At 43.3% G+C, this 14,870-nt stretch overlaps 1 protein-coding gene across 1 annotated transcript; it reads right to left on the reverse strand.

The window, feature by feature from the left end:
• Positions 1 to 1,534: 1,534 nt before the first annotated feature.
• Positions 1,535 to 13,781, reverse strand: LOC309655115 (lysozyme-like protein 1). The gene is made up of 4 exons (XM_082449976.1): positions 13,630 to 13,781; positions 12,974 to 13,132; positions 4,997 to 5,075; positions 1,535 to 4,204 (listed from the first exon to the last, which is right to left on the reverse strand). The coding sequence occupies exons 1-4, from the start codon at positions 13,766 to 13,768 to the stop codon at positions 4,135 to 4,137; spliced, it is 447 nt and encodes a 148-aa protein (XP_082306102.1). The 5' UTR covers positions 13,769 to 13,781; the 3' UTR covers positions 1,535 to 4,134.
• Between the last annotated feature and the right edge of the window lie 1,089 nt (positions 13,782 to 14,870).

Genomic DNA, 14,870 nt, shown 5'->3' on the forward strand with positions numbered 1-14,870 from the left:
GTTCCACAATGAATATGTATCGTTAAAATCAGAACCCACCCAATAAAAGGACCAAAACCAAGAAAAGGGGACCACCATGCATTTGTGCTGTCAAGTAAGCACAACCCATTGCTGTGCTTCAGGTTGCAGCCTAGTGTAAGAAAATATATTCTTCGTCGTTCTTCGCCTTTCCCCTCTCCAGTGAGATTGTTCATTACTACCTGATCTTCTGGTTCCCCCTCTTTCTGCTGTTAGAGAAGGACCAACTTAAACAGATGGGCTTGTGTCTCTGTGGTTTAGACAGTTTGCGTGTGCCTCTTCTTCCTATTCTTCTGAACTGTAGAACTAACCAGATATGAGACGGAAAGAAAATGAGGGAAAGAGAGGGTCACCTATCCAACTCACAGTGCCATGTAGGTGCCTTGAGGGCCCTGAAGGAAGCCCACTGTGGTCCAAATGCTCGGCTACAGTTGGGGTTCCCCCTGCATCCCCAGCTCTCCTAGGCATCGGCTCCTTTGGAAGCTGGTTGTGTGAATTTCCGTCCAGGACATCATAGCCTGTCAAGAACTGCTAGCTGCTGCCCTGGATGACAGTGACGTCTGTAGTGCCTTCTCAGGCCACTGCTGAGGAAACGCAAGGCCAGAAAACCCTGGCAGAGCAACCCAAAGACAGTGGGCTGTAGTGGCCACTTGGCTTATGCTGGAAGAAATGATTTTCATGTTTTAGATTTTTTTGATTAAAAAATGTAATTATTCTTCTAGTTGGAAAAAGTAATACATGTTTATTTCTTCACATTTTAGAAATCCAGAGCATTTTCCTTCCATTTTGGGAGGACACAGGAAATCTTTCTAAGCCTCCTAATGAAGTCTTTACTTTAAAAATTCACCTTGAAGACATTAAATTTGGTGGGAGAGCATTTCCTACTCTTTTCTCATAGATCTTTCAGGGGCTGGCTAGAGTTTGTGCTATATTTGGGGTTGTGAAAACAGAAACCTCATTTAAAATGGAGTTGGGAGGCCGGAAGGGGGCGCTCTAGTGCCCTCCCACTCCATGTCAATTACATCTCCAGCAGGAAAGTTACTACTTTATCACACAGCACAAGGAAGGAAGAATTTCTCTTTGCCCAGCAACAGCCCAGCCAATGAGAGACTGTCACAACTCAGCCAATGAAAAGCCACCACACTTCACACATTGGAGTTTCCTCCAGTGGACTCTTTGTTTATAACAACCTTTCCCAACTACCCCTTCTCCTCTATAAAAGAACGTTCCTCTCTTTTCTTCTCTGGACCTGCCTTTGGTTCACCATAGACTGCATGTTCTAAAGAGCAGTTCTTTGCTGTTCCCAAATAAACCCACTTTGTTGGTAAAATAACTATCTGTTTTATTGTTTTAGGTCAGCAGGGTATTCAAGGAAGTAGATGTATTGAACACAGATGAGAAGCTCAGGACGCCTTGTCCCTAAAGGGACTAGGGCACTGTTCTTGCACTGAGTTCTGTAGATTCTTCTAGGGTGGCATGGCCGCTGGCTTCCTCACTGTGGCACTGTGAGCCTCACTGTGGCACTGTGAGCCTTGGGAAAAGAGTCACCCTTCCCATATCTCAATGGCTTCTGCATAAAATGAAGATTGTTACACTCTATGTCCCAAGATGGTTGTGAGGAGCATTTGGAATAATGGATGGGAGCCTGATTTGAAAATTAAAATGTTGTAAAGGCAAGGTCTTATTCCTAGTTTTTCTATGATTTTACATGTGTCCAGCAGTACCAAAAATCAGTATCAAACATTTTCAAATCTCAAATATTATGTGCTTAGCGCTGCAAAAAGGATTGTGGAGGATATAGAAGTAAAACACATGATCCAGGCTGCAAGGAGCTCACGTACCAGGGGAGATCACCAATGCTTGATGACCTCATTGTATAGTTCACACTTCATTAAATAGTCCACACCGAGCCATTAGGGAAGACCATAGAGGAGACCGTTAGGAGGTTGGAGGAGCAGAGAGGCCTCATGCCGTCTGGGTGGGGCTTGAATAGGTGACAGGGAAATGGAACAATCTCCCTGGTTGTTTTGGGAAAGCCAGGACCAAAGACACCCAAGGGCAAATGATATATTGGGTTCAGGGTGCATCAAGAAAAAGTGATGGACCAGACAGACAGTGCTGAGTAATAACAGGGAACCAGCTGGGAAGCAAAGGGACAGATCCTAGTGGAGGGGAGTCCCAAGACCCAGGCAGAGCTGAGTCCCCAAGGAAAGAATGTACCCACATAAGCTGCTCTGCACCCCAATATCTACACCGCTGTGTGCTCAGTGCATCTGGTAAGGAGCTGATAATGTTGTTGTGAGGAGAAATTGAAAATCTCTTTCCAAATGTCTTGGAAACTGTATAAGCGAATGTAAATCTTAGTTTATTTTAATAAATAAAGATAACTCAGGAATAGGAGTAATATTTCCCTCTTGAATTTCAGAGGGCATTGATTGTGGAAAATTATCCAGGACAATGCATTTTTTAATCCTAAATTATTATTTATGGAAATACTAAATGAAACACTTGGGGAGAGAAATAGTAAGATTGCATGCTTAGAACATTTATGAGTTTTGCAAAAAGATCCATCAAACTGTAGAGCCAGCTAGCTTCCCTTCACCTTGGATTTCAAAGCGCTTTTTGGATTTGGATTTTTGTTTTGTTAAAAAATGTTCCCCTAGTCTTTGAATAGCTGGCACCGGGACCCATGCCCACCTAGGTCATTAACATGGTACCACTGGTTTTAACGATGCAGGTTTGGCTAAAAACGGAGACTGCAAGGTGGATGAATGACAAGACAATAATAATGAAAAATACATATTTATGGACCTCTGCAAACACTGATTGTTGATTTAGTACAGAGTAATGGACACTAAAATTCTCAGATTTTCTTCAGCCATCTTAAGTAATTATTTTTTGATTCTTACATCAGAAGTTTCAAAAGTTTTTATTTTTTTCCCATGCTTTGTAATGCCTGCTAAATTGTCACAGGATTACGTTTGTTTAGGCATATATAAAACGGTTATATTCTTTTGGAAAGTAGCGTTCGGCTTTTAAAGCCTATGTCTGCAAGTAAAGCCAGTGGATGTGAAATGAGCCAACAGTAAACCAAGGCAGCTGGCCACTAGAGAGCGTTTATGGGTTATTTAGGTGCTATGACGAAACCATCAGTCTGACTCGTGGGGACTTTCTTCTAAGTGGGCAACTTATTTGCAGGCATAACCGTTTTTCCAACAAACCTCAGTTTGGTGCATTCTCACAGTCAGATTGCGTTCAACCTGACCCTAAAGTTCCAACAAGACAGGCCCAACCACTTCTAACCCTAGCGGGACAGAGAATGGACAAGGCAAAACTCAGCAGAGTGGAGCTGCCCTGTAGAGAAGCCACCCCTGCAAGGAGCAGGGGGCATCCTGGGAATATCTTTGGGAATCTGAACCCCTCAGCCCACTGTTCCAGGTAACGAAATATCTTTAGATAGTCAGGCCAGTTTCCGAGCAAACTAATAAAATCTGTAGGTCTAACTCTGGAAACAATTTTGTCATGAGGATGTAAGTGTGGGTTTTGATAGGTTTAATTTAAATGGATGTTGGAATAACATGGGGAACCCTGAGGCTAAGAGCTGCAACTCCATCTATTTGGTCCCATTAGAATACCCATCATAACTGCCTGGGGGAATCAGGAACATTCTCTCTGGCAGAGGTGAGCTGAGGAAGGGCTATTCATCCGATGACCAGGAGAAGGACTTACTGCTCCAGGACAGAGGTCAGCCAACTACGGTCATTCCTCCAGCGTCCTCCTTGACCTGGGAATCGTATTTTTAAAATAAGCAGCCATTTCAGGGGCCACAGGAATCAGGACTTATTACAGTAAAGAAGAGAAGCCTGTTCCTTCCAGGGCTAGAACATTTTGTAGGTGACTTTTCAAGTCTTAACCATGTGCTATTACGACATCATTGAAATGTAGTCAGGGTAAAGTCAAGACATTTAAATGGAACTATTTATTTCCTTAAAAATATAGCTTAACTTTCCCTCTCCAGCTCTAGAAGGACGATTAGGAGGAAGGGAGACAAGATGACACGACTGTTCTTACAAATCCTCGGGGGCTGCTGTGAAGCATCCTTGGTATCAGTCCTGTTCACGAAACCTCACATCCCTTTTTCCACTCAGACAGGTCTTTGCCCTCACAATGCTTCTTCCAGCCTTGCCTAAGGAGGAGAGGGAAGCAGGAACAACAGAGCGAAGCATGACGATCCAAATATTCTGAGGTTCAAAAACCCTAGACAATTCACCCATGTAACCAGCGGTGCCCAGGGTTTACTGTCATTTGCTTCTGAGATCCAAGGCCTCCATCCTTTTGCCTTGTTAAGACTTTCCTCTCCCTGGTTTTTTCCTAATCCATATTAGCCTCGGCAACAAGTAAGCAACTTTTATGAGGATAGGGCATTTGGTTAAACATTCACATCTCTGGAAATTTGGGATCCCCAAGTGAGTGACCTGATTAGCAATGTTCACAAGAAACACAGCTGCAGAGATGACGGTGGGCGCCAGCTTAGCCATGTCTCATGCACCACCTGGGGAGGTTTCCTGTCTATTTCTCACGCAACTGACATGGTCATTTTCCTCTCCCTACCATAGACTTCCAAACTCTTATCCAAATCTAGAGCAAACTCGAGCTTTTTCCTCTGGTGCATTGTCTTCACGGATGCTCTCCAATTCACATGAGAAAGCACCTCTCTCTTCATTGTTTGGAACGCCTTGACGTTGGAAGCAATTGCAAATTATTCTGACTCCTTACCACTTCTCCTCCCCATACTAATCCCTTCTACCAGGTTCACTGCACATCCACACACTAATAGAGGAAGATATAGACTAGGTCACATGAGAATCGCTGGACCACTCTGCAGAGATGCACTTGTCTCCATCCCCTGCAGCGGTGATGGACGGACACACTGTAGCTTCCACCCAAGTCAGCTTGTCTCCCAAGGAAAGACTCTTACCAGTAGTTCATCCCATCTGTCTCCTTAACAATTTTCTTGGCACAGATAATTGCATCTGTGAGGTCGTCAGTGATCAAGGCTGTAAGAGAGAGTAGAGGGTTAGCCGAGATTTTATTGGTGGAGCTGGGGAGGCCCGAATCAGATTTTCTTCACTTTTCTCACTGCTCTTGGAGCAGGAGGGTTGGAAGAACTCTGAGCTGTGTCCTTATTTTTGTTACACTTCTTCACAAATCAAGGAACTGTTTTTGTTTCTAGACCAGCCACATCTTAAAGTTTCAGACTCCTTGATGTTTCAGAGGAATGGACCAGCCCTGAAAGGTTTTTGGAAATGTGTTTAGGGAAAACACAACAGGAAAATGTTTTTTATGTCCTAAAGAAACACACAAGTGAGAGAGGACAGTACAGTGTTTTCTTTACTTGTGTTAACTTGACATGGAACATTTCTTTATAGATAATTATTAAACTTTTGTCTATTGTAACTTTCTGGTTTGTGCAATAATTTTCTTTTTACCCAAGGTGTTTTTCACATGCAGAAATTTTTAAGTTTTATGTCAAATACATCAATCTTTGTTACTTTTTCTATGGCTTTCAGATGTAACAAATCTTTCAACTGAAAATGTGTTCATTGATATTGCTTCACCAGAAGTGGCCTCAAAATCCTTCTCAACACAAACATGACAGAAAAAGGCAAATAAACAAAAAAAACGTCCATCATCACTTCTGTTGCAGGTTGGTTTCTCCAGAAGCAGATGCTGAGATGGGTTTGGAGTGCAAGGTATTTATTAGGGATCCACGCCTGTAGAAGAAATGGGCAGAAGCAGCACCGGGCAGGCGGAGACCGTAGCTGTGATCTAGGCCCATCAAACCTCACCCCCTGGCCTTGAGCCGGTGGTGAATATTGCCCATCAGAGTTGCCCAGGTTGGACCCCTCTGAGGCCCAGCTTTTATACCCCTGCTGCACTCACTCCCCGGGTGTGGGCTGCCCACAGGGGCAGGACCTTAGGGGATGCAGCTCTTGACACCCGAGCAGGTGCCAGTAGACAGTGCGCAAATCACACAGATGCAGCTGGGACCAAATGTCCTTCCTTTGAGGGGAACCTGAGAAATCCACATCCACGCCCACCACAACCACCAAGCCAAGACAGAAAAACCCAAACCATTTGACAGCATTTCTATTTATCAACTGAGCAAAGATTTTGTAGGAATTGGGTAACGCTCGATATTGACAAGGGTGCAATGACATATGCACTCCTGAGTTCTTGCTGATGAAAGTGTAATGGATTCAACTTTTCTGGAAAGCAAATAAAGCTTTATTAGCTTATAAAAGTCTTTTGCCTTGTTTCTGGGAAGAGAATTATTTATAACAATAGCTATTGCTATTAGTTGACCTTTATGGAAAATGTACCCCATGTCCAGCACATATGAAGCCTCTTCATGCATTATCTCCCTCATACTACATGATTACCATGGTAACAGCCATTACCATCCCTGTAAACTGAGGCCACACACCCAGTAAGCGAGTCTGCCTTCAAACCTAAGGCTACTTCCTTCCAACAGAGCTACTGCAGCTAAGGTTTCCGCCTGTGCAACACCGCCTGCTAACTAAGTCGATAATAAAAGTATAAATACTTCATTCATTTTTCAAGTCATTATTAGGAGATTATCCAAACTTAAGGGCTTGGCATCTAACATATGTTCAGATTACTTAGAAACACTTTATTTCGTGTGCATACATTCTTGATGAGTGCTTGAGACACTGTGGTTTGTGATTGAACGTGGTTGGGGCCTGTTTCCTAGGAGAAGTGGGTTCTCTGGGGTCTCCAGGGATGGAAGGACACAGATTACACAGAGTGGGGAGGAAGCAGAGGGTACGCTGTTAGACCTGCCTCGGCGCAGCCCTGGGGCCAGTACACAGAGAACAAAGCTCGCGCTTGGGGTGAGGCAGGTTGCCCGTCTGGAGATGCTGTGTGCAGTTTGGTGGGGGGAGTAGATACTGCAGGCCCAGGTCGTACAGAGCGTGGAAGGTGTCTGTCAATGTCCCACTTTGTTGCACAGCAGAGGTGTTTTGCAAGTGCAAGTTGGACGTGACTTTGAATTTCCTTAGGATAATGTGTTAAGCTAGCTCGGGGCTGGGGAATAAAGAACCTGGCACGGGGCTGACATGTGAGAAACCCAGTGAAACTGCCACAGAGGGGCAGCAGAGGGGCAGAAATGAGCCCAGAGAGCAGGTATGTACCGGCACCCGAGCCAAGAATGGTTTCTGCTCGATTCACTTCAAATAGACAATTCTGTCCAGTCAAACACAGATAAGGAAAGGGTTACGTTGAACGTCAAAGCATCGTTCCATGGAATCATTTATTCTCCCCCATCCAACAAAAGAAAACAGCAACAATCTACACAAAAAGAACTCATTCTTTCCAGTTAAGATGAGTTCTACTGCGAAGTCTGTCTCTCCCCAGCATAGCCCTGGCCTCCAACGGAAATACCACTATCTTAACCCAGAATTTACATCTCCTTGTCCTCTCTGAAGTGACAATGGCCAACTCAGATACCAGACTGATACGAGAAATAGAGATTAATATAAGTGGGCTAGACTAGATACAGGGGACAATGATGGTTTTCTTAAACATCTCTTATTTTAATGAGGACTAAGTTATTGGAGGGAAATAAAGATTGCTATTATATTATTATATGTATGTGAGTTTGTGTATACATAGATATGTTTATATTTCTATATATGTATATATAACAGATATTATGTCCAAATAGTTTGGGAAGGTCGGCAGCAATTTGAGGAGTATGATTTGGTCTGGGACTAAGAAGAGTGCGTAGCTTCAGCAGATGGGCGTGAGGTGCATGTATTCTGTACACGTATGAGGTGTCACCCACATTGCACACACACTCTAATGCTAGCTTGTTTCTAGGTTCCCATGACGAATGTCCCTACTTCTGTAATCCATGGGACAGAATGACATTGTCCCTAAGTACAGCCTCTCTGGCCTGAGGCTGGGGGCGGCCGGTCATAGAGGGTGATTAGGGTATAAAACCAACATCCTGTTTTCTATTTTAAAGCTGTCCCTAAAAATCCCAGGCTTTTTATGATGAGAAAGCAGATGTGAGTGATCCTTCACCTCTAACCATGAACCATCTAACATTTTAATTTCTGAGAATCCACGGTTGTCTTGCAGATATACATTTACCCCAGACTTCCTTAACTGGCACAACATTGGACAATACTCAATCAGTAAACTGCATAAAGTCAAGCACGGCCGTGAGCAGCAGATTTTCTCTCCTACTGTAAACAACTAGACAACTAGACAAAACATGTGATCATGATTTTCAGGCATTAGACAACAGGGAATGCAGAATCCTTGAGAGATAGAAACCAGACGAGGCTCACCTTGTGACAGCTGTGACTGTCTGCCCAGTGCCACTTTCCAGACCTTGAAGGTAAAACCCAGACGGGAGATGGCAGTCTACGTGGAGGAGACAGAGTTGAGAGGCCGAGACAGCTGGCATTTGTTGAGAGGGTCCCTGAGAGGAAGGAGTCACCAAAAGGAGCACGCCTGAGCTCTGCCACTGAGTCTTTGGCTGAAGGCCCAACCGGGCATGTCAAGGGTAAAACTCCATGAGACTAGTCAGAGAACTGTTGCGAGGGACCTCAACAATTGCAGGGCTCAGCCAGGGCTGGGAGACATGATTTCTTACTGGCCAGAGGAGAGAGACTTTGCTGAACCTTAGGATATTCAAGAGAGGCTAAAAGGGAAATACCTTGAGAGTAAGGCTGAACTAGCCCTCCCATAATGACTGCTCTAGAACATCTCTGACCAGAACTAACTGCTTGCCAAGATGAACTTCAAAAATCCTTAAAGGAAGACAACACGATCCAGACACTCAACAATGTAATACACACGCTGTCTAGTATCCAATAAAAAGCGATCACATGTACAAAGACGTATGGAAATGTAACCCATAACCAGGAGAAAGATCAGTCAAAGGGAAGACCCAGAAGTGACAGAGTTGATTGAATTAGCAGACAAGAAATTTAAAACAGTGCTTAGGGCTTCCCTGGTGGCGCAGTGGTTGAGGGTCTGCCTGCTAATGCGGGGGACGCGGGTTCGGGCCCTGGTCTGGGAGGATCCCACGTGCCGCGGAGCAACTGGGCCCGTGAGCCACAACTACTGAGCCTGTGCGTCTGGAGCCTGTGCTCCGCAACAAGAGAGGCCGCGATAGTGAAGAGGCCCGCGCACCGCGATGATGAGTGGCCCCCACTTGCCGCAACTGGAGAAAGCCCTCGCACAGAAACGAAGACCCAACACAGCCAAAAATAAATATAAAAATAAATAAGTAAATAAGACCCGGTGCAACCAAATAAATAAATAAATATTTTTTAAAAAAACAGTGCTTATAAATATGTTTGTTGCTATCAAGGACTTACAGGAAAACATGAATCGAATGAGAGAAATGAAAGATATAAAATAATTACCTAGCACTGAAAAAATGCATTATCTTAAATGAAACATTCAATTGGTGAATTTAATAGATTAGGCACTTCAGAAGAAGGATCAGAGAACTTGAACATAGGGTGGTGGAAACAATTGAAAAAGAAAAAACACAGAAAGCGAAAAAGGCTGAAAAAAAAATGAAGAGCCTCAGTGGCCTATGGGAAAACATCAAATGATCTAACACATGTGTTATTAGACTCCTAGAAGGAGAAAGATTAAAAAATTATCCACTCAGGGATCCAAAATGTTAGTGAATATCAAGCAAGATAAACACACACAAAAAACAGACATTTGTGATCAAATTGCTGAAAATTGGTGACAAAGAGGAAATTGTAAAAAGGGGCTAGAGGAAAAAGGACACATTACCTACAGGGAGCCCAAAGAGAAAATCAAGGGTCAACTCTATTATATGTGAAGTGGTATAATGTTTTTTGAAAGTAGAATGTGATGCATATTGTAAACCCTAGAGGAACCACTAAAAATAAAACAGAAGTACAGCTAATAAGCCAGTGGTGGAAATAAGAGAGAATACTGAAAATATTCAATTAATCCAAAAGAAGGCAGGAAAAATAAACCAAGAATAGATGGAATAGATCCCACAAATAGATGGTAGATTTTAAAGTAATCATATCAGCAATTACATTAAATATAAATGATCGAAATCAAGGTTCAGCAAACTATGTAGGGCCCACAGGCCCACCCTCTGTTTTTGTAAATAAACTTTTATTAGAACACAATCATGCCCATTCATTTCCATATTGTCTGTGACTGCTTTTGTGCTACGTGAAGAGTTGAATAGTTACAAAAGAGACTATAAGGCTCACAACACCTAAACTGTTTATTATCTGTCCCTTTCAGAAAAAGTTCCCTGGTCTAAACATTACTGTTGAAAAGCAGAAATTGTTGGACTGACTATAAAAGCAACACCCAATTATATGCTGTCTATGAGAAATTCACTATAAATGTAAACATATCAAATATATTAATGATAGGTTTTTTTTTTTGAAGTTTTCATTTCCCAGCATAATCTCTGCTTTCAATAAGTTACTTTTATCTGGTTTTTGTTGTTGTTGTTGTTGGTGGTGGTGGTCTCATTCTTTCATGTCAGTGACACTCCTATGAAGTCTAATGCCCCTTAGTTATCTGCACTTATTTAGGAGAGGGACACTAAAAAGCTGATTAGGAGTTCTGTACACAGAGGTGGGGATTTTCAACTGTACATCTCACTGTAGGGAGATCTAGCTAGTTTGTTCACTGGGAGGCCCCACTTTAGTTATTTCCTTTCCATCTGGCTGGACTCCCCAGAACAGGGTCTTCTCTTCTGGAGAGCCTAGGCTGGCTGCCAACATTCCAGGATCGGAGTGGAAGAAGGTGACTGGGACTACAGAAACTTAACTCCATGTTTAGTACGGAGCTCTCACACTCAAATGTTGGCGAGGTCCCTCAATTGAGAGACGTTCTACTTATCCTGTCCAGGAGAGAGAGCCCCAGTATCCTGCCAGGGTTGCGGAGGAGCAGTCAATACATGAATGGAATCAGGAGGGGAATCAGCTGCTCCTTAACTGGATTTCCAACTGGTCTTCCTGTTTTCAACCTGCCTTCACCCCAGTTTCCAGAAGTAGCTGATGCTGCTGATTTCTGAGCCCTTTTGGGATCCTGTGGTTGCTTCTTGGCTTTCCCACGGTCAGTTTAAGATTCAGGATTTAGCAATTCTCTAATTGCTAAATTAGTCACCATTTGTCCTCTTGCTTTCCAGCTTTTAACAATATACACATCCAACCACCATGTTTAACTAGAAGACTCTATTGGTACGCTCATAGGGGGTTCTAATGAGAGTGACCAAGAAGGGGAGGAGTTTAAAAGTCAAACCTGTAGCAAAGTGAAGGTACTGAATGCTTGAGCCTCAGAGATAAGAATTGAAGATGAGAAATACCTACTAATTATTTTCAAACATTTAATAAATTGCTGTGTATAAAATAGAGAAAATCTGTTTTGAATAAATCCAGAAGGAAAAACTAGCATTAATGGAATAAAGCTATAAGGACATGGATTTTGGCTCAACAAAAGAATGCTCTAAATTAAGGGCTGACCAACAGTTGGTCAAGAGGTAGCGAGCATTCCATAGTAATGTAGGAGTAGGGACAACTTATTAGGTAAATTAACATAGTGTTCTATCATTCATACATTCACACTTATGTACTGATTATCTTGTATGTGTCCAAGAGAAATAAAAGTTTATTTCTTGCTCCTAAGGAATTTTATCACTCTTTGTCTTCACCCTTGTTCTTTCCCCTCCATTCATTTAGTTAATGAATATTTCTTGAGCTCCAGCAATGGCCAGGGACCATTCTAGGCAGTGAGGATACACCAGTGATCAAAACAGATAAAACGCCTGCCCTCACGGAGCTTACCTTCTAGAGGGGGTGCAAACAAGACAATCACTTACTTCACTCCATCCTTCTACTCTTGAGTGTCCCTTGCATATTCTTCTCCACACCACCAGCCATGACCATCATTCAGGTCTTTTTATCTCTCACTTAAATCATCTCTTCTTTAATCTCTCTCACACCCAGCTTGCATATTAATTTTTCTGAAGCAATGTTGAATCAGCTGACCTATTCTGATTTCCTAGTGCAGGCAGAAATCAGTGTAAGCTCCTTAGCCTGGGTCCCAAGGTCCTCTGTGGTCAGGTAGTCATCAACGTTTACAACCACATGTCTTGTTATTTTTCATGCACCTTTTTGCTTTTTTGTTCTCCTTACCTGGAATGACACTTCTCTAGCTTTGAATATCCAAATCTTACTTATCTTCCAAATCTTAGGTAAAATATCATTATGTCTACAAAGCTTCCCATGACTTTATTAATAATATCTCTTTCCTTGGAAGCCCACACCTGTTTACAGTCATTTATCGAACTTCGTATAAGCACATATTCTCTTCCCTCACACCAGAATTCGTGTCTGATGTGTCCTGCTATGCTCAGTTCTGTGCACACATATATTTCTCAAGTGATTGAAGTAAAAGACTTGGAAGTGAATTCTAGAGTCATTTCTACTGTTTAAGAAGTGCTATGTGAAGTGAATTTGTTTGTCTCATTCTGTACAAAGAAGCATAAACTGCATGTATTGAGTGAATTGCTTATGGAAAGCAGTGGTGAACAGCTTTTTCCTTCTTAATGAATATATTTAACTTTTCTATGCATGAAAAGGTAGTAAGGTCATTTATCCAGGCCCCTGTTTTTGTGGTGGGCTTCATAAAAACCACCCTAGAAGGGAAAAGTCATCTTTGGACAAGTAGGCCACAGAATCATGAGTGTCACCTTGGGGAACTGTTGAATAATTTATTAGCCTGGTGCAGACCTACTTGCACATCTGGATTCCAAATTTTGGTTAAAGCAGAAGGTGGGTGGATATTCCATGATCAGCTTTCCTGCCTATCCCTAAGGATAATATTTGTAGAGTCAAAAGCATACCTGAGCAGGCCACATGACAGTGGTTTTTCTCTTGCAGCTTCGCACGTCTGCACCACGTGTAACTGTTTATCTGAAAAATGCCATAGTCGGTGCTTCCGTCCTCCAGGTCGGTCTGAGCAGTGGTGTTGTAGTGGCTCTCGTAGTAGGCCATGCAGATCCCTAGAGGGAGAAAAAGCCAGAAATGTGAGGGGGAAAAAAATGCATTTTTTTCTCCAACCCTGCTTTTAGGGGGACAGTTCCCTTATACATGTTAAGGGAACATGCTCTGCTCCCGACGAACCTTGGGGAGGGTCAGGGCTGGTAGTGCGCCCGAGGGGTACAGGATGGGCAGAGTGGCACACATAGTCAGTGGCTGAGTTTGGACTGGACTAAACATCAGGTCTGCCCCCTACACTGTCAGCAAGAATGGTGGTGTTTTCCCCTCCCCTTGCTGGTGTCATTCGTACAGGACTCCAGGAGTGAGGAGAAGAGGGGCAGGGAGGAGGAGAGAAGCCCCCGAGAGCAGCAGTTCAGGGCAAGTGAACAGCCAGCAGCCGTCCCTGGTGGGGCAGAGCATGGACGGGCTGGGAGCAAACAGAAGTGAGTGTGGATGCGGCCTTTGACATCTCAAGGGAGAGTCCAAGGGAAGAAAGAGAACAGGAAGGGAGAAATCTCACAGTTTCCAAGGCTAAAGCCCCGGTAATTGTCCAGGCCAGCCCTCGAAAATATTTTTGCCAGTTTACAGCGAGTGTAGAGTTTGGGTTCAACGGCTGCGATCAGGCAGCCCATCAGGGCCAAGGTACCAGCAGCCTTCATCCCCAGGCCTGTTGAAGGCGGAACCTGTCAAAAATGAGAGACTGCATCAGTCAGCCCTGCTTTGTCCTGATTCCTGACACTAAGTCTATCGCCAATGAGAACTTCGAAATCTGCCAGCCTAGATGTTTCCTGTCACTTGTGAACATTCAGAACCAGCATCAGGGAAAAACCAAGGGCAGTGAGTACACAGTACAGGGAAAGGGTGAGTGCAGGCTCTCTAACCCTTTCTACATGGTTACTTTCAAGTAAATGCTATGTTCCCGGGACCAGGCATGCAAGGAAATTAACCCTCTATTGAAGTCCAGATGGAAACCACAGAGTGTGAAGCATTTCTAGGATTCTCATTTTAACTCTATGAAACGAAACAAAGCAAAACAAAAAATAAAATACAAAGAGGTGACCATTCCCTATGCACATGGAAACAGACACCTCAGTTTCAGCCAGAGATGAAATATACATGGGTCTACATGGACAACTTTAAGATTTATTGTTGGGGGTTTATTAAAGGGAGAAGATTTAGCACCTTATCCTTCTTCCTTTCTCTTTTCTTGATACTTTTCCAAACGTGGGAATGTTGCTTCAAAAATATCAGTGTTACATTGCAAATGCAATGTTTTTGGGGTTTCTTCCGTCACTGTTTCATGGGCCTTCCTAAAAGTCTGGTGTCAGCTGAGGAGCAAGAAGGGGTGGATATAACTATGGGTCAAAAGAGGAGGAAAGTGTTGGTGGTGGGAGTGGAGAGGACATAAAGGGACCCCACTGAATTATTTAAAATGGGAGTAGGATCAAGAGGTCCATGCCTTACTGGCTACTGGTTTTCCAGAAGTGATTCCTCTCTTGAAGGAATCTGTCTTCCCCAGATAGAACAACCTTGCTGGGATGAGGGTGGAGTGAAATTTCTGATAACTGCTCCTCATACTGAACCTGATATTCATACATATTTTCATCCAGTATCATTTTCTTCATCTGTCTAGAAGTTTTTAGAGTTGTTAGTTTCTCCTCGTGGAGCTAAGTTTTCCAATTGAGACGTGAGGCTAAAAACAGGGCTGAGTATTCAGCAAGGCCAGAGGGAGAAGCTTTATGGGGGCTTTAAAGTGATTAA

This window comes from Balaenoptera physalus (assembly GCF_965194825.1).
Source record: "Balaenoptera physalus genome assembly, chromosome: 2".
Classification (NCBI taxonomy): domain Eukaryota; kingdom Metazoa; phylum Chordata; class Mammalia; order Artiodactyla; family Balaenopteridae; genus Balaenoptera; species Balaenoptera physalus.

Excerpts from the sequence above, each read along its gene's own strand:
- LOC309655115 (XM_082449976.1), bottom strand. The coding sequence starts at position 13,768 with ATGAAGGCTGCTGGTACCTTGGCCCTGATGGGCTGCCTGATCGCAGCC. Across the intron at positions 13,133-13,629 it reads GGGCTTTAGCCTTGGAAACT|GGATCTGCATGGCCTACTAC; the intron begins GTGAGATTTCTC and ends TTCTCCCTCTAG. Across the intron at positions 4,205-4,996 it reads ACAGATGGGATGAACTACTG|GCAAGGCTGGAAGAAGCATT; the intron begins GTAAGAGTCTTT and ends TCTCCTCCTTAG.